Raw genomic sequence first — 20513 nt, 5'->3', positions numbered from 1 at the left:
AAGTTTGGTTCCCGGCCCTTCTAGAATTGGCAATAGATATTCCCCGTCTTCTCCCTCGCGATCCCCAGTTGCTAGTGGATCCGGAGGGTCTCCCTCACGAGTTGGTCTTGCAGGGACACCTTGCCCTTATGGCTTGGAAGATTTCAGCTCTTCCTGGTGCTTCAGAGGACTTTCGCAAGACTCTATGGCGGTCATCAGGGACTCCTGGGCGCCCTCTACTAAGGCAGGGTATTCCACTGCATGGAACAGATGGGTTAGCTGGTGTGTGGCTAGGCACCTCAATCCCGTTTCTGCCCCTCCTGTAGAGGTGGTTAATTTCCTTGTAGAATTGTTTAAGGAAGGGAAAGCCTACAGAACTGTTAATGGTTTTCGTTCGGCTATTTCAGCCGGTCATCTTTTGGTTAAAGGGGAACCAGTGGGTAGACACTTTTTAGTGCGAAGGGCCCTCAAATCTATCCGTATTAAGGTTCCGCCACAACCGAAATATTCGGTTCTTTGGGATGTTAATGTGGTGCTGCAGCTCTTCAGGTCCTGGCCTCTTAATGAAGAACTGTCCCTGCAGCAGTTATTTGCCAAACTTGCTATGTTACTATGTCTGGTGTCTATTAAAAGGGTCTCTGATATCAGAGCTCTTGATGTGGATAATAAGATGTTCACCCCTCAAGGGGTTACTTTCTTTATCTCACGAAGGACTAAATGCATGACTTCTTCGATATCCTATCCAGCTTTTCCTGAAGATTGTAAACTATGTGTGGTCAACTGTTTGAAATGTTTTGAGATTATAACTGAAGGTTTTAGACCTCCCAATACCTCTCAGCTGCTGATTTCCTACAGGAAACCCCATAAGCCGGTCTCCCCTTCTACTTTGGCCAGATGGATCAAATAGGTTATGCGGGAGGCGGGGGTTGACACTTCCTCTTTTGGTCCCCACTCAGTCTGAGGTGCTATGGCCTCTAAAGCAGCCTTTCTGGGGGGTAGTTTGGAACAGATCCTAAAAGCAGCTGACTGGTCAAGGGAATCAACTTTTAAGACATTTTACCATAAGCGTATTGCCCATGTAGCGGTGAATGTAATGCAAGGGCTTTGAACTTGCATAATATGAGCCTCCTGTCTTGCCATAGAATGTCTAATCCCCCACACTAGCGTGAGATGGGGGTTTAGATTCTATAAAAGACAAGGAGGCGAGTATTATATCACACACCCACCCTTACTGGTGTCGGTTGTTGTTTCAGAGGGCAGTTGATGACTTCGATGCAGGAGGAAGTGGGAGATTGAGCTCCAGGTTGCAGAAGGTTTCAGCCCCGGCGTCTCCATGGGAGTTTGTTCTTCGTTCCACGTGGAGAAGGAATTCGGTGGTCGTGTGAGACAGATCAGCGTCAGAAAGAGGGGGAGTTACTAAAGGAATGGACCTATATTGGGACTGGCTCGCTCCCTATTGGCTACCCCCAGGGCATGACCTGCCCACCATATTGGACTGGGATGTTTCCCATTGCATTGTTATAACGTTATGTTTATTGAAAAAATTTCGTTTACAAAGTTTTTTATTCTTTGCTGCTGTGGTTCAGAGTAAAGATTGTAATGCATAATACTCGCCTCCTTGTCTTTTATAGAATCTAAACCCCCATCTCACGCTAGTGTGGGGGATTAGACACTGTTTCGCCATCATTTTCATTTTTAAAGGTTGACAGCTACGCTAGGGCATAATGGGAAAAGCATACCCGTCAACCCACCCATCTAACGACTTTGCCCGTCCATAGCCATCAATGGAGCTCTCACCAGCAAAAACACAATGGTCTTCTTTCATCACCTTGGCAACTAAAAGGTTTGACAGGTATGGAAAAGGGGGTAGTTGTGGTTCAGAAGGAGGAAGGGGTGGAATTTGGGAAAGCTTTAACAATCGGATCTTGTCAAGTAGTGGGATGGGAAAGGGGTGCATGGGGGTCAAATGAAAGATTTTCTCCACCTTTTTTCTATGTAAAAAGTATATGTCCAGCACTGTGGTTTTTGTTGCTTATTTTATTGCGTGTCCACAATCTGATGAAGCAGCATGGATAGCAGTGGGGACTTTAAACTTTTTCATTTGAAAGGCGTCTCAAGCCTCAGCAATTGCCCCCATGTTGCCAGTCATCAGTTTGATAACACAGCAACATATTCCTTTTTATATTACTTCATTTTCTGTGGTTTAAAATGTGTGCTTTTCAGCGCTTGCCTTAAAAACGGAGTTTGCTGGAGCCCTTCTGGCCGTCACTTTCCTCAGGGTATACGGAAGTGTTTTGCAGAAGTGTTATTATCAACTAGTTGCCGTTTAACACTGATTTCTCCATATCAACCACTTGCTGACAAAAAAAGATTCATAGCTTTTCAGTTGTCTTTTAACGTTTCAACTCCTTGCTGGCTGTCAGCCTCGCAATAATCTGGGGCTATTAACCTTGGCTGTATTTCTTTGTCTCCATTACAACGTATGCACCCCACAGGTGTCTCAGATTGTTTTCCACTTTAAGCAAGGGGCCTTCATAGAGCTCAACATTTTGTGGCACCACGAAGAGTGAAAAGTGAAAACAGCCGATTGTTTTTGGCTGGGTCAGGGTGGGTTACACCCACCAAAAGAGTGTCAGTTGAGAGGTGTGGCCCCAACCATCATGTTGAAAGGGGCCACTACATTGCTTTAACCAGGCCTCTGAAGAGGGCAACGGGACTTCTAAAGCTTATGTATTTTACCATCCCGGATATTATTTTCAATTATTCAAATCGAAGGTATAAAAATGGATTTTGTGTGATAAAACATCGAATGCGAATTAGAACGTAATTGTTTAATGTGTTATAGTCACTACAAAATGTAAAGCTTTAAAATATAAGGTAATTTACAGTGGAGTCTAGTTCAACTACACAAATATCTTGGACTTTAACGATGGCCTCCATGACATGGTTTCACATGATAGCTTTGGTTCAGAGGAGGGTGTTTCCCCATCCCAAGATGGCGATCATGATTGCCGTGCCTTCCCCTTTCTATGTTCTACTAAAGCCCGTTTCTAGGCAACCGCGCTGTACACAAGATGGCGGCGCCGTGTTGAATATTCTGGTCCCCTGAGAGTGGTGGCCGGTGGGGTTCCAAGAGCCCACCCCTTCTCTTTCTGAGCCCCCAAGTCCCGCAGGCATGGCAGCATCGTCGGTATCGTTGTCCCCAAGCTGGGCTCAGCGTGAGGAGTTCTTGCGAATCTCGACGCCCTTTTCGCTTCTCCCTGGGGAGCTCCCGCCCCTCCCCGACTCATGGGGACAGGTAGAAGGTGGCAGCTCTCAGAGCCCGAGGTGTGCGGACAGCTGCGGGGAGACCGACAGGGAGAGCTTGGACAGCTGGCGAGAACCCGCTATGGAGCCGGTACAGCGTAGGCAGTAGTCAGGGACGGGTTGTTGATGAGGTTGTTGTTCTCAATGTGCCATTATGAATATTTGATTTAACGTTAATTAAAATGCGACTAAAATAGACCTAGCCAACTGAGTTGTAGAATACTTTCATCAGTATTGTGAGCATTATTTATGATCACACTAAATGTGTCCAGTGTTATTCTAATTATCATCTAACCATTCACAGCATGCACAGTAATCATTGTGTAATGGCCACATCATTATTCTTATTTTAAAAGTTTAACACTCAGTATGAAGGGGTATTATATCAGATTTTAATGATTTATCTAGTTTTATAATTGCATTTTTTGTGCTTTTTCCCCAAGTGTCATTACTAATATAATCCGTGGGATAATTAATAACGTTTGTTGTGGTTTCTTTTAATTATAGTATAATACCTAATGTAACATAATATCCATATCATAATAGAGTCAACTATCCTTATCATTCTCTCGTGCCCCATTGGAACTGACTAACTATATTTAGATCATCCACCTCTGATTTCAGTAAGCACTAACTGACTGTAACACTTATCATCTAGACATTTTTTTAATGCTGTTTAGTTTGAGGAGATGACGGTGCTTTGAGTTACTACTGTTTACTGTTGGAATGTTCTACTGCCAAACCAATACCCTTTCTATAGGGGACATTTGGAATGTTCAGCGCTGGGACAATAGGCTGGACCACCCCCAGGTGGTCTGGATGTTTGGACGTGTCTAGGATGATGGTTGCAGAAGAAAAATAAAATCACTGGTTGGAAGGGGGTTGAAAAAGGAGTGTGTACTAAGGGCAGTTTCTAGCCAACGTGGTGCCCAGTGCGAAACACTAGAATGCACCCACCCTCCCCCCGACTGGCCAACGTCAATCCCAAACTACACCTTTGTGTCGTATGACAAAACCCCTCCTCAATATCAATAAATAATTGCTATATAAATGAAGCTGGTTTCATTACATTGTAATTCAAATACTTTACTGAAGAAATCTAATGTGAAAGAACAGCTGTTGCTACCCAAGTAAATGGTTTTTCTGTTTCCTGCTTTTAGCGAAGGCCTTGCCTGACTGCAGTTTCAAACTGTCCGTACTGGCACAGTGCAGTGTAACCAGCCTGCCGGGGTCTGACGGCCCACTTGCCCTGTGTTGCAGGTGTTATGTTCTTACCACATCAATTGTATTTCCCAAGAGGCAATACTAAATTAACCATATGAATTATTTTCTGATAGAAAGTTATCATTCGAAGATGGACAGTCTGGTACACTTTTATTGTACTCTTTCAAAATACCTCTATGAGTGGGAAACGGGACCAATGGCACCAATGAGGGTTCCTGTATGCTTTGCACTAAATCACAGAGCATTTCAGGAATATAGCAGTGATCAGCGGTCTATATATTTGATAAACAAGTCTGTGATAAAAGGATTGTATGTGGGGAATCTCTAAATTCATAACAGACTCATTGCTTGGTGCTCGCATCATGGTTCACAACACTCATCATAACGTTCAAATTTTTGTAACCATGAACCACACATACTCATTCGAACAGCCAACGTATTTTAGATGAGGAAGGGTTGGGTGTCGGAGTGAACATGCCTAACCCCCAATACAGAAACATCTTTAGGGAATTATATCTATAGATCGGACAGGATAACGTACACAAAATATCCAATAAAGCAATGCACAGAAAGGCTACACAGAAAGGATTGTAACTCTTACAAACTTAGCATAACCAATAATAAGCTGATGAAGTGTTATACACAAAACTGGCTTCTAATACATGGTAAAGGGTCCACAGTTCCTCAGCCACTATCTCCTCACCATTATGCAGGCATTAGGGGTTATTTTGGCAAAAAAGAGCAGGCCCATGCTTTATTTTCTTTCTCAGCTTTATTTTGGTATAAAACCATAAAAGCAACAACATACATGAAATATCAATCAGTGCAAATGACCAATAATACATAGATACAAGGCACTAGATGCATAGACTAAGCAGAAAAACAGTTCCTAAATCTGAAGTCGTGTTGTGTGTAAAATTACAATCAGCCCCTGTTTAAAATAACCATTATTTTTGGTAATTCCATAAAAGACCAAATTATATTTAAAAAATCACTAAAATCCTTGGCCTTGCAGTAATTACAGCAAGTATACCATTTTAGAAGCTTATTATGTAAGTTGCTTGCTGCTACACAACACAGTCCTCCTTCTAAGCCACACCCTATGAATGTATTTGGCAATGTAATATAACATATTAGGGTCTTCACATCCTCTGTAGAATTCCAAAACCTCTGTCGCCCTCCTAAAGCCTTTTGATCTGCATAGTGGCAATACGTACATTGCCCTAAGATCTTTATACATAGGGCAAAACAGCATAGAGTGAAGGGCAGATTCATTCTCAGCGCCACAGCACTGACAAACAGGACAGCTTATATTATTCCAACTTTTCGTGAAGGAGGCTACATGCAAAGTACCTGCTCTCAGATCCAACAATAATGAGCGTGCCAAGCATGGAGTGATAACATCCAAATAACGTTCCAAACGAAATGTTCCCTTTAACTGCAGGTAAAGCTGTCCACTAGAGAGCCTTGTACATGATGACACCAAAACCTCTCTATAATGGTCCCTGCAAGCATCTTTAATCACATCTTTGCTGTCAGGGCTAATGCATGCCGGTCGCTCCCAATATTGTACGTTGTCCAAGGTTATGCACATGCTTTTAGCATGCCTAAACCAGGGAGTTATGCAGCTGCCTTATAGAGCAAATAATTGGCCAATAACTCCTTGAACATATGCAGCCTGGAAGCTAGTACATGTTCTATAGGGCGTATGTCACATTCTAGGTGCAAGTAGCATTAGGGGCACTGCTCTGTTGTGACATAATTGTTGTTAACAATTTGTTTTCTGCAACCCCCAAACTTGAGCACTTTTCACAACCCCAAGTCTCTGCACCGTATAATGCTGCAGATGAGGCCTTACTCCGGTTCAATTCCAGGACTGGCGTCAAGGCACCTTTGCCATACATGTAATAAAACCTCTTAATGCCACCACTATATTTAATCAAGGTTGTGGTGGCTTTTGAGACTTGGTGCCTCATTACAAGTTTGCTGATCCGGAAACAACGGTGCCAGTAAGCTCACCGGCACCCTTGTTTCCGGACCGGCAAACTAGGAGTCTGCCTGCTGGAGCTGCTGTACCCGACAGGTCTGACCCTGCTGGGTGGAGCGGCCACGGTAGGCTGACCGGTCACGGAAGTGCAAGCACCGGTGGCAATGGTGCCGGTACTTCCGAGTCCCCACTCCCATATAGTCCTGGGGACTTACATTTTACCGGCTGCCGGGCCGCTAGACTTGTAATCTCCCGGTGGCATGGGAAATCAGGCGCCGGTAAAATTTTACGAGTCCGGTGGCAACCCGCCGGTAGCCGGCAGGGTTACCGTCAGACTCTTAATGAGACCAAGATCTTTCCAAGTGGCATTCTCTGCGGAGCACATGCCTAAGTAGTCATACGTTTCAGCCTGTTCTAGCACAACCCCCCCCTATTTCTACACATACTTTCACATTTGCCTGGCCATTCTACCTCTGAAAACTAGTACCTTCGCCTTACTTTTGTTAATTTCCAGGCCAGGATTATCGTAGGTCTTTACAAATATTGACGCAGTATGCCTTCTGCCCATGGGCGATGTTGATAGCAGAACTGTGTCGTCTGCGAAGAAAATACCTGGAAAACGAAGAGTACCAATCCTTGGTGGGTCCATACCATTAATTACCAGGGCCTCTATCAACTTATTTATGTAGATACGGAAAAGAAAGGGGCGAGCACACAGCCCTGCCTAACTGTTAAGGATTTCAATCAGGCGACACACACTTTGGTCTTGGCCTAGTATGTATCGCACAACTGAGATGCTTTTCTCCTTATTTTATGCAAATTCAATTTGAGATGGTACACAACTCGTATCACACCCCCTTTTTCAAATACCCCAGGTCACAATGGACCATGAACCAGGCTGGTTGGTGAAATGCAATATTTATTTATTTTAAAATTCAAAATAAATCATACAATTTTTAATATGGGGCCGAAATCACCAATGGGGTGATGAAATTGTGAGCAATGCGTTTGGTTAACCTTCCCCCTAGACCATATATACAGCACAATGGAATAGGAGCACTTTTTGATTTAGGAAAGATAGCACCCAAGTTAGGATCTCCCCCTGCAATGTTCCCTCAACCCACAAATAATCGAATTCTGAGTGGATAGAAAGAAGCAGCAGATAATCACGAATAAGAGGCAGACTTAACAAAGGCCTAAAATAGCAATCGGAAATGGTAAATAATGAATTAATGTGTGGTTAAATTATGATATACATATGTTTTATCACAATAGCATTTACTTCTGTCACTGGCAGTCACAAGGCAATGGATCAGCAAAAGGCATACACTTTGAAAATGAGTGGAAAGTTTAGAACAGGTTGCAGCCAAATGACACGTGCAAAAGTTGCATTTTTCTTATTTCCCGTTTTAAATTACCCAAACGGTTTTGAATGAAAACGGGTGAAATACTCTGATTTGGAGTGCGGTTATTGGGTTGGGGGTAGATGTATATCACATTTACAACATAGAGGTGAAAATAGGTCTCTAGGTGGTGAATTGAGAGAGATATGGAAGGTAGAGTGAGGTTCGTTTTTAGGAAACTATAGCAGAGAAAATCGGTTAAAAGTGAAAGGCAAATTTTACTTAAACTAGAATTAATGGCTAAGAAAAGAGGAACGCCACCCATGAATATCAAAGTTACACTGCAGTTGTAACCCTTCACGCAGAGTACCCCTTTTCTGTAGGGAAAATTAATTTATTTAAACACAATATCGCTAATGACTGATGATCTATGCAAGACAGAAATGAAGAGAAAAGTGGCGCTAAAGCTTGGAGATCAAGGGCAAGAACACAGAGAATTCTGACAGTTTTAACAAGTTACCAGGATAAGGATGGGATGGCTTCGAGATTGGGATAAGTACAAATGCAATACAAGTATACTATTATTTCTATGGGGTAGGGATTGTACTTGCAGTCCACTTTTAGCTTGGGATTTAGGACCGTTAATGGTTCTGGTCACTAAACGGCAGCGCACCTGTCAAAGGACAGCTGGGCAAAAAAAAGCTGGGAAGGTCGGGTCACCAGATGGTAATTATGGTCACTGGATGACACAGATACCTCTGGATGCAGATAGAGGGCAGCAGTTAGTGGCCAGCCAGCAAGTCTGTCTGGTTTAGGATGCTTCCCTAAAGAATACCACAGCTTTCCCCTTTGGTTATTTGGGAATTTTAGTGGGATTTCAGAATTGGGGCCTTGCTGGGGTAGGATCAGCAATGCTTTGGCCTTGTTGGGATCTGGACTCAGCAGGATGAATGGAACAGGAGTGCCGACGCAGGAAAATCAGGAAGAGTGTGTGTATCGAGTCTTGTCAGGGACTCTTATTTATAATGCCTAGTGACATCATCAAAGTATATGGCTGGGCAGGTTTAGCTAAAGACACCTCTAACTCATGGGATTGGTCAGGGGTGTTAGTCTCCGCCTCACTCTCAACTGGTTGGATTTCTAAGCAGGAGTGCAGATTTATGAGGTGAGTTTACAATGTTCAAAAAAACCTCCCACATTTATTTTAACCAAAATCTGATTTTCCCACAAACGGTACATTTATACACTTGAAATCTCTTAGAAAATTATATACACAGGTTACGTGTTTTATGTAGAGCATAGCACTCCATCTCTGAAATCCGTGAAACATTGTTTCGCCCTTTTAATACTTTTTGGGTAATTTTGAGTATGAGCGATTCGGCCTAAAATTCCATAACTTTATACAAATGTGTGGATTAACATAAGGGATGTAAGTATAAAAATTCACATTGGCATCACAGATACTTTTCTTGTAATCCCTGATTCTTTGCCATTTCTGTTCCCAATCGGTCAGTGAATTCTACCATGTCTTCAATGAAAGCCCATAAAATCACTTTTAAACTGCAAAATTTTTACATTTTTACAAAGTCTTGCTGCAGAGATAAGTCTTTTTCTATTCATCAATAGTCTTTGGAAGCAAATGACAGTCCTTTTGTCTGCCACTGGACCATTTTTCTTTCTTTCTTCAGCTGCCACCAACTGTCATATCCTCCAGAGCAAGGTGGGGGTTACAGCTTGATTGAAGTTTTATTGCCCCTTCCCCTCTTCACACTTCCTTGTCCTGGGAGTTTCATTGTCCGTGGGTTCAGCCTCGACTAGATCCTATCCAACCTAATCATTGTCACTGGGGTGTTAGTATCTGCTGAGCGAGGCCCCAAGCTCAAACCTATTTTCCTTTTGAAACTTGCAAAATCCAGCCAATATAGTTTAACAGTTTTACTTTCTTATATTTGGTCTTGACTAAAATAACCCATGTGTGTATTTTCCCCAGCAACAAACCCCTGAACATTGCTAGATAATGGCAGGCTTTCATTCAACAGTTTACTTCTCTCCCTGAGTTTGCAAAGCCCATTTTACATGTGTGGTGAAAAGCAGGCATTTCTTTTTAAATTCGGTTTTGTATCTCCCTCTGGATTCCCACACTGTCTTGCAGCTATTTATTTCTATATTGTATGCAGGAGTTTTGTTTGAAGCACAGATGCCTTGAAATTGACATGGCTCAGATAGCTGGAGTTTCTTTGAACTACTGAGCTTTGATACTTTGTAAAGAAAATGAACGCGTTTTCCCATGCGGATAAAAGTGGAGTTCCTTGTTGATTTTTTTTTTTCAGAGTTGCTTTGACAGGGCCTGTCATTCAGGAATCATGCCTGGTTTTGCTGAAGCACAATGAAATATACTGGGCATGGCAGGGCCTTATTAATCACAGTGGTTTAAGGAAGAACAGATGGGAATAGCGTCAGAGCAGCATTTTTAAAGGTGAAAAAGTTTCTTTTTTAATTGGGATTTTGGGTTTTCAGCAAAGCAGTGCTGCCTTTTCACTTTATTCAATTTGTATATGTCAGAACACACTGGCATGCTCCCTCCGTGTGTCCCCCTGGTTCCATCCTGCCCAATGTGTGCTTGGCAAGAGGTGCAGCCTTCTTTTTGTTGCTCCAAAACGTAGTTTGAAGGCCCTGGTGCTCGCAGGAGCCAGCGCAACCCTTTTGCTGTTTCTGCGCAAATGCAGCTTGGGGTTGGGGAAATTCTGTTCAGTGGGTCAATGTAGCCCACAGATTCCCACGCTGGATATCGAATTTCTCTGTATTCTCACCACTCTTCCCACCCATCTAACAGAAGCTCTGTTACTGTACAAGGATTGAATAATTGACAATAAGCCGGGTGGAATATTATAACCTTATAAGGCCTGCCATAATTTGTCGCTGGGGACTGAGTCAAAAGCCATTTTTGAATCAGCAAATACCACGTATAACTTGCAGTTTTTTATGCGTGTGTATTTTTTTTACAAGTAGGTAAAGTCTCGGACACTCTGCTATATTGCCCATCCCCTGTTGGAAGCCCACCTGCAATGGATTGATTATTCCAGACGAGTTTACCCAATCTTTGATGTCCCAAAATTACCTTGCCATATAATTACCCCACCCCATTTAACAACAAGATTGGGTGGTAATTTTTCCGGTTGGTCTTTAAACCCCTTTTTTGAAGGTTGACACTATTACAGTCTCCCGCCAAGTACTAGGAACTAAGCCTGTTGAAATAACGGCATTACACATTCTTATCATCACCGGGCCCCCCTATTTATAACTCATCCTTAAAAAGATCCACAGGTACACAATCGGGCTCTTGGCCTCAGCTACCTGTTCCATGCTCACTATGACTTCTGAGCCTTGTGTGTGCGATACCCCTTCTATGCGTTACTTGGAGATTCAGGGATTTTACGCAAGTTGGAAAAATGAACCCTCAAAGCCTCCTGAGTTATACTGCAATGTGACACATGGGGATCTTCTGCAGACCTACCCCCCAAAAACCACAATTATCATTTCCAGTATTTGACTCCAAAAATGCTTCCCATCTTGCCTTGTAGAATTTTTTTTTTTTTTGGGGGGGGCACAACCATTGCTTTATATTCTGCTCTTAAAGTTCTTAACGACTAAACTTTTCTTCAGACAGTCCAAATTGTCCCTCTTACAAGATCGATATTCAGCATCATACCATCCTTGGACCAGCTGAGCAGATCTCTTGAATTTGACACCAGGTCATGCTTTATCTAACAGAGCTGGCATCTCTTATTAGTGATGGCATGCAGATAGTAAAAATCACGGTGTGGCAGTTTAGAATGGGCGTTTGGCCTAGTGGATGTTCATTTTGAGGCAACTTCTTTGATTGCTTTATGTGTTAGTTTGGGTGCATTTTGGCATTCTTATCAGAGCCACATAAACAAAACATTCCAGTGTGCTATTGTATGGACATTAGACTCTTCAGACAAAAACGGGCATATGTGCTGTTACATACGGGAGCACCACATAGACGCCATTAACCAACAAGGTGCTGACTTGCTGCACACACATCTCTGCATTGATTTGCCGTGGACTACTGTCTGCATGATGACACACAATGAACTATGCTTTCCTAATAAAAGTGCCAAGTGAAATTGAGGTGCCATTGGATTGTTTAGAAAATTAAAAGACCTTTGATGCTGAGCGGATGCATTTAGTCGATGTCCCAAAGCAGCCACTAGAATACTAAAGCAAGAAAATGACAGTTAACCTTCCCAGGGATATGCCATATGTAACTAAAAAGTAATACAAATAAAAATACGTTTTGTTGTGTCAAATAAAGAGATATGAAAATAGTTTACAACTTTGTGTGGCTCGTTAATTCTCTTTAAAGAATGCATATGTTTGGTCAGCTAACTGATACTTGTGCTGGCCTGATGAATACAAATGCCCCATGTTCAGTTCTTAACACTGAAATATTAAGCACATAATTGGTAAAAATAATGGCTTGTTAAATGAGCCATCACTTATAAATTGTCCACTAGAAAGGCTGTCAACACAAAGAATGAGGAGTACACGGTGTGTGACTCAAGAGTATCTCACATGCTGCGTTTGGAACATGCACTCATTTGTTTGCATATTCCGAACGCATTGCAGTCATCCACAAGTCAGCAGAGAACAGTCAGCTGAACATTGCAGAGGAGCACCCACCAGCACAGCAGGCTGCTTAATCTGTTGTCCTGCAAGCTCAGAAGCAGCTTTCTCGTTGGGCTCCTTCCTGTGCCCTGCTCCTGAGCTTTTTAGCTCTGCACCCCGGGTTGCTGCCCACTGCGCCCTGGCCAAGAAACGGGTCTGTGTGTACTCTTGGGGACTGCCGCCCTGCCATTTCTTCTTACTAGATGGAGAGAGAAGGCTCTGGGGGGCTTCTGCCGCCTGCAGCACCATCATCCTGGTGGCTGCTCCCATCATGATGCCGCCAGGACCCAGTGTCCTCTATGCAGTCTGGTTGGAGGAGGGTGGCCTGACCGAGGGGAAGTGGGAATGCACTTCGTGCATAGAGTGGCCTGGGAGGAGGGGCCGATGTCAAGTAATCCCGCCAAGCTGTGCCAAGAGGGCAGCCCTATTGGGGACAGGGCCTGAGCCTGCCTTGCGGGTGGAGGAAAGCATTGGTGTGTGAGCAGCATTAGCTGCTCCAGAGGTGGGTGGGGCTGGAGGTGCTGAGGTGCTGTGGTACACAGGAAGAGTGCAGAGTCGGACCCGACTAGTGCCAGGAAAGTGGATCAGACAACACCCACTCACTGTGAGGACACAGGTATCACTTGCGGGCAGGTTGGGTGTACCCGACCAAGCAAGTTCAGCTCTGGTGCATCGCTTTGAGGAGAGATGTCTGCCACTGAGTAACGCCTCTGTGCGACCATGCCCCAACGCATGGATTGAGATGCAGGTGGAGAATTCAGGGTGATATGGGAGTGACAGTGAGCCATCTACAAGAACTGCCCAGAGTGAGGCATAACAGACCAGTGACATTTCGGGGACCTTAGGAACTCACCCTTGTAACCAACATTAATCATTTCTATTGAAGATTACAGTGTCTCCTTTTCAGCTGGGATGGAGGGTTGGGGTGTAGTGTTCTCCTCCAGGGCTGGTGGGAAAGGGTACCACCAGCAGCCTCGGGGCACACTAACATGGACTTTAAAACACTTTGCTCCAGAATGGTGCGGGTAAGCTTATTTCTATGAGGATGTATGTCCTGTCATAATTTCCTCAGCCTCAAACACCCCAATGTATCACTTGACACGCATAAACCTAGTCACCATGATCAAAACGGAACTAAATTGGTTGCTGTCTTTGAATGCTCACAGCAAGTCCTCGATAATTTTTGTAAATTGCCATCTCTGTGAATGAGATGAAACATTCTTATGTCTTAGGGTATGTAGCTGCTTTAGGAGAGTACAATCACTTTATCAATCTCATGAACCTTGTGGTTCAAATTATGATGAGACAGACTCTTATTCCCATGATTTCCACACCTCAAATCGATAAAACAAGAACACTGAAGAGTGTAATCTCGATGAAAAAGCACTGGTATTCAGAAAATAACCTTCTGTTACAAATCATTTGTTTAACTATTATTTTAATTATTAACCAATAATACTAAAGGAGGTCATTACTGTTCACAAAATCAGTCGCATGTTTTTGTTTTCTACTTTAAGAACTTTAAGTGCCTCGAACAGAAAGGTCACCCAAGAACTGTCCCAATGGTGGAGAGGAAAAGTGCTGGGGAAGTGTCTGCATCTAAAATTCGAGTTTAAATCGTATTTCTAAACAATAATAGATCTTAGTTCAGTGTGTGTCCTCGAGAAGAGTTCCAAGCTCTGGCAGCTGAAGTCAGCAACAAGCTTCCTGGAACACCTGTTAACATAAAGTGGGAGATATCAAACTCGTTATTGTTTGTGTCCTTATGTGGTCGCAAAAGACATTTAGAGTATTGCAGTGCTTTGCCTTCTAAGGCATTATCTGCAATGCTGAGACTTTGAAAACCAATTCCAGCTCTAATAGGGAGCCATTGAAGGCTTTTAAAAATGTATGTGTGCCCTTCTGGATGCTCTGGTAACTCTACAAAGCCAGAAGTGGCTGAATTATGTACACTAGCCTAACTTAGATCCCACAATGGCTATGGCAGTAGTAGCACAATATTCTTTGGAAAGTAAGGGACACAGTGATTTAACTTTAAGCTGGGTGTTAATCAGTGATCCCAATAGTGGAATCTCTGAGCAGATGTGTGAAGATTGGTGGGTGTACACAACCAGGAGCTCAGTGTTATCTTCATTCAGTCCCTACCACTTGTTGCACATCCACTTCTCAATATGTTGAAAATAAATCTTAACGTGAGGGACGCTGGACTGAAAACCTTAGTTTAAACTAAACCTTTTTTATTGTCATCGGGCTCGTTTTGAAATACAGTACCATGCCTTGTCAGTACGTCGTCTATTGTTTTACTACAGATGTTGAACAAAAAAGGAAAGATACACGAACCCTGAGGTTCATTACACTAGCGCAGACTCGGATATGGCACCCCTGACTTTGACACGAAAATAGCGATTGCTCAAAAGTGATATCATCCAATCTGCTGCACTTTCTGACACCCTGGTATCTACTTCTCTGATATGTTGGCAACCCTTCAGAGACGTTTTTTTCTATGTGTATCATCTATGTGGGTTATTCTTGCCAGTAGCCCCATAAATCATGGAGTCCTCCAATGTTGACGTCAAACTGGGATGAGTCCTGCTCTGTTTAACTCTCTTCTCTGTTGATAATTCTACGTACAAAATACTTTGTGGTGGTAAAGTTTGTCTACCTCTCGGATTCTGTGAGGGACTTGGCAGAACATTTATGGTTTTACTTTGGAAGCTTTTTGTAACACAAATGCATTATACACATGTGACGACCTGGGGCAACAGTGGTCCATGGATGAATATGGATTTCTAAACCATCAATCAGCCCCACACCTCTAGTACACCAGAAGGGATCCGAAAAGATTGGTAACACAAGCAAATTATAAACCTACTTGTCCAATTATGTTTTGTAATGTGGACGGAACAGCACACTTAAATCTAAAAGTTCGTGGATCGTTGGTTAGTTGTAAAACCGCAAAAATACAATAATTACCCAATGATAAAAGGGACTGTCCATTCAAGGTTGTATAACAATATCTACTTTATTATTATCACAACAGATAGTTCTAGCTAAGAAATACAACCCATCCTGTATAGGCATGCAGAGGACCGTTTCAAAGAAGGAAAAGGGATGCACTCTAGATAATGACAGGAGGGTGCTCAGTATAATAATCGCAGTAGTTGAAGGATACTTGGTTTCAGCACAAAGGAAGCAATGGGTAGTAGAATGTCTCTAGGGGCCTTCAGAGAAGGACCAGGGGGACAGAACCACATTGTACCATGTGCTGCAGGAGTTCTTGGTGCTCTGCAGGGTGGTGCCAGTTTCAGAGCACTTTGCAGCTTCTGCAACAGAGTTCAAGGCAGGAGACAGCTGCAGGTAACATAGGGCAGACAGTTTGGGGAGTGTAGCTGGATGGACGTCTGCAGGATGGCCTACACAGCGGCTCTGGGCCAAGAATCGTCTCAGTGATGGTTGGCGGTTCTGAAGCACTGGTCGAGGCTTCTCAGAAGTCTTTAAGCGACTGCGGAATAACAACAGTTAGCATTGCAGCTCGGGGGACTCGACTGGCTCGATGATATCCTTCAAGGTGGACGTCGGTAGATGCCTGTCGATACACTTCTCCTAGCTTCTTCACTGGGCTCATGCAGTCCTTTAAGACAGACAGCCCAAAGCTGAGGCGTGTGTTGCAGGAAGATGCCTTGTATTTGGTTTAGCATTCAGAGACACTTTGGAACTTCGCACCTAGGAAGCCTGCTGCGGAGCCTAGCAGGGCATTCTCTGTGCTGGCTGGGTAATGGCTCTGGAGCTGCTGGAGGGTCCTCTGAATTTGGTATATCCCTCTGTTCCCTGGGAGATGTTTAGGGGAGGGTCTTGCTTCCCTCTTGGAGGTCCTGGCCTTCCTTCACTGGCAAAAGATGTAAGGCAGATTGTACCTTCAGCCAGGGTCCAATGCTTCAGCCAGAGTCCAATGCTTAGTAGTTCTTGTTACTCCTTGTGAAACCGTCATCTGCCAAAAGAGGGTCCCAACCCTCCTTTAAAGCCAAATGGACCACAGGGTTTGGTGTAAGGTATGCCTACCTTAATGAACCAATCTTGGGTCCCTACCAACTATCTCCTGTATGTGTGAGTTCATAACCAGAGTGCTTTGCAACAGAAAAGGTAAAGGGATGAAAATATGTAATACTAAGTCCCACCCATCTTCCTGTCGTGTATCAAAGGGAAAGCAAAAACAAAGAGGTTATGGCTGGAAGGTTTAGAATGAATCTTAACCACTGGCATTGCTCTGGGCACCCTCCAGACCATCGTTCTTCGCCTGCCAAGCCATTACAGAAGGGGAAAGACCTTATGCAAATCAGGCTTGGTCCCACCCTAAAAGGGGCAGTCCAGCCCGAACTGCTAGGTCACACCCCTTCTGCACGAGACCAAAGGGTATCAAAGGGTCCCTCTGGTTGATGTGGCTCTCTGTGGTCTCCATTGAAGTTGTGGCGATACCAGACTTTCTGGCTCAGTCAAACCACATACTTGCACTTTCTGAATGGGGTCGCCCTGCGGCGATGACTACTATAAACAGGCAGTCCCAGACAAGACATTTCACTGTCAATTGATACTGAGGGCGGGAGCAGGCATTGAGTTCACACAGTTGCATATGAAAGGTTTCTGGGGTTTTCTACCTCCTTTGTTAGCCTCTGTAGCTAGGCCCCATGTGGGCCTGTCTGAATTACTCTGTGATTAGTATGCACATTGCTGCCACCAGCTACAGGGCTCAACAAAGTGACACAGCGGATCTATGGAGCCTTTGCTGGTTAATTAGGCTGGCCATGGCATGGGGAAGGTTTGGCCCTCCCGCTTCTGGAGATTCATCTTGTACTCCTCCTGTCAGATCCCAACTAAATATGACCGAGGGAACTGCGCTTGTAGGCTGTGCCCACCCAGAGTACACAGGTCTATGTGTATGTCGTGCGGTGACCATAGGAAAATGTGTGCTGATTAGCCTCACATATTTTCCGAAGGTTGATCTACCGTCATTCAATTTCATTTAAAATTTCAAAAAAACACAGTTGAGCCCACACCTACTGTGCAGATGGTCGAATTCCTCACAACACATGCTTTAGGAGACTTTGGGAAATAATGTAATTGCCATTTTTATTGAGCCTGATTTGGAAGACTGTAGCAAAAAGACAGCCGCATTGCAGCAAAGTAATTTGTCAAAGTTTGCAAATTTGACGCAGGATCCGGTTTTAGCTGTAACCTGCACGGGCATTTCATTCTCTTTCAGAAGCTCACTAGGCATTTAGTGCCTTGAGGTTTTGGATGTGCCAACGTTTTTAGAGCCTCATAGCAGGCTTTTTGTGTTAAATACTAAGATGTGTTTTCTATATTTGTAAAAGATTGCTTGCGTTTGTGTACACCCCTGTGAAAGGGGCCAGTCAATATTGTTAGTAGTCTCAGCAGAGGGGGCGAGAGAGAGCACAAGGAAGGGCTGGTAATGTGGTCTGAACTTAACCTTAAATCTCCCTCTCCTCCCAGTCCAGATAAAATGCACAGGAGAGGAACGTCTACTAGCACTTCTTTGATGGAACTTTATACTTCAAATGCAACAGTAGAAACCCGTCCCAGCATAACTAGCTGATCGTCTTTAAATGGGCTTGAGCAGCACTTCTCAGCAGCGCTTCATATGCTTTTGCTGGGAATGATCGTACCAGTACTAAATAGTTGTGCCATCCTTTTAGGCCAAGTATGCACATTTCTGAGCAAAGCTGCTTTTACCCTTTTCATGGAACAATGTCAACTTTTACCAGCGCGGCTAATGCGTATTTTGTGGCATCGTGCCCACAGTTCTCAGCAGGACTGCTATATTTTGTGGCAGTACCTACATTTCTCAACAGAGCTTCTGTAATGGCACATTACCAGCATGTGTTAACTCGCAAACTAAACAAGGACAGTGCTCTTCTCTCCATTTTCCAGAGGGAATGTGATTATATATCGGTGGACAGTGTGAGAAGACTCTCAATCTCGTGCTTCTCATGATTTCTCCCTCCTCTGTCTTACTAGTGAGTGACTGCCAAAAACCTACCCCATTTCAAAGGCACCAGCCTCATCATAAATCTCCTGATGTATGTGTTGGATAGTCCGTTCACACGGGCATAGAGCTTGGGACGACCCAGTCATGTCAGGTGATCCTTAAATGAAATGATAGCCGCCAGACAAAGTTAGAACATACTATTGATTTTGTATGTTACTATTTAAAGCCAAATAGTTGTGGTGTTCTAAGAATCACCAGTGGTCTATACTTGTGATATAATCTAAGGGACCCTATGGGGTGAAGACTACAGGCACATTACTTTGTACATGTATACACAATGTTGTCAAGAGAAAAAGCTTTTTTTTGGTGCAAATTTATTACATAAAGCTTCTCATACCAGAACAGCAACAAACAAAGTGGAACATCCTGGTACATTTATAAACGAGCAGATATCATTAGAGCATGTGTCTCAAGTGTATTCTGCAGCAAAGGTATTTCAAAAACATGAATTGTAGTGACAAATTACATACCTTTGCATAGCATCATAACCTAGATGATAAAATGAAGAGTATAAGAAAAAAACAACATAAGGGTGAGTACCTTTTCAACAACTTAGAAAAATGAAACACAAAATTAGACTGCAACGAAAGGAAGGCAGGTCTAGTGGACACTAGTTAGTGGTGCACAAACATATATAGGAGAAGGACACTTGTCCTTGCAGTGTCAGGACAAGTCCCATATATTTGTGCATTTATTTGAAATCTATTGGTGACCAATCCTCGGTCTACGTCGGGAACATGAAATTCTCAGAGATGTATGTAGGACCAGCAAGGGTGAAGCTGAGCCCTAGGACGTTTCGGCTTCCAGGTGTGGTGCCTTCTTCTGGGCCAAAGGATTCGGTCTCCCTATAGGTAATAAACACAAAATAAGGGGATATTAGAAACTCACACGGTGGGCTTCTACCATCAGGTGGTACCAATGGTGCCTATACAGGCTCAGCACTGTATAGCTAAAAGAGAAAAGAATTCTCATTAAAAACAAATGCAAGCCAACCTTGAGCTTGAGTCCGGAAGCAGGGTTATAGTGATAGTTCAATCTGATAAAGCTGTATTCAATCAGCAAGGAACAGGTGTCATCCACTGGTCTATTGTGAAAGATTGGGAATCAGTACACCAGGGTCCATCTGTACAACAGCAGTATGCCTGTGTAAGGATTGGCATGTCATGTCCATTCATAGTCCTGATATACAAAGTGGAATGAGGGGTATAGATAGTATTCTTACCTAGTGGCCCTGTGATGGTGGAAGGGGCCTTCAGGAGCTGCTGTTGCGAGGGGCCAGAGCCCCTGCCGGGGTGGCACGCACTGCTTCTGAGCATGCGCCCGAGACTTGCGCTTGATCTACAGAGCATGCGCACAGCTCTACCCAGTCTGCTGCCTTAAACACAGCACTTGCTGGCTGCACTACCACTGTTTATTGCCTTTATTATTATTTATTCTGCTTGCCTCTGCTCCGCACTTTCCACTCTACCCCTTCCATGCACTTTTTCCCTTTTTCCCTTTCCCATGCACTTGCGCGTTCTCAATGTCACTGGGCCTAGTAGGATCGTTGTTGTGTTGTGTTCTCCCCTGTTCCCCTCCCTTGCCTAGTCCTGCTCTGAAACACTTGTGTACGAGTGCGATACAAATAAAATATCATATTAATTGAAGCAGAGCTGGCTTAGGTTTCCACTTATCAACAGGTCTGCTAAACGTTCATTGGTTCAGAACACACATCTCATCACGGCTGCTAAAGCATCTTCATGAAAGTAAGTGAAGCATCTGCTGAGACAAATATCTAGCCTAACTCCCAAAAGCAGGGTTGCCTACATTTGAAATGACCCCTTTATGTTCCAGCTGAGCTAGATCTGTAAATGGAAAATGTCTTTTCAACTTTTTCAATATTTAGTATTGCTCTAACAGTAGCCAAATAAAAGGAAACTCT

General features: G+C 43.6%; 1 protein-coding gene across 1 annotated transcript in view; it reads left to right on the top strand.

Annotated features, from left to right (window-relative positions):
- The first annotated feature begins 3047 nt into the window (after positions 1-3047).
- Positions 3048-20513, top strand: part of LRGUK (leucine rich repeats and guanylate kinase domain containing) — a 477106-nt gene continuing 459640 nt past the window's right edge. The window contains exon 1 of the mRNA XM_069629624.1: positions 3048-3376. Coding sequence (XP_069485725.1) covers positions 3155-3376 — 222 coding nt within the window. The 5' untranslated portion in view covers positions 3048-3154. The remainder of the gene's footprint in view (positions 3377-20513) is intronic.

Source organism: Ambystoma mexicanum, chromosome 12, assembly GCF_040938575.1.
Source record: "Ambystoma mexicanum isolate Mex_15411 chromosome 12, UKY_AmexF1_1, whole genome shotgun sequence".
In the NCBI taxonomy this organism is placed as follows: domain Eukaryota; kingdom Metazoa; phylum Chordata; class Amphibia; order Caudata; family Ambystomatidae; genus Ambystoma; species Ambystoma mexicanum.
This window is presented reverse-complemented; position numbering and strand designations above follow the sequence as displayed.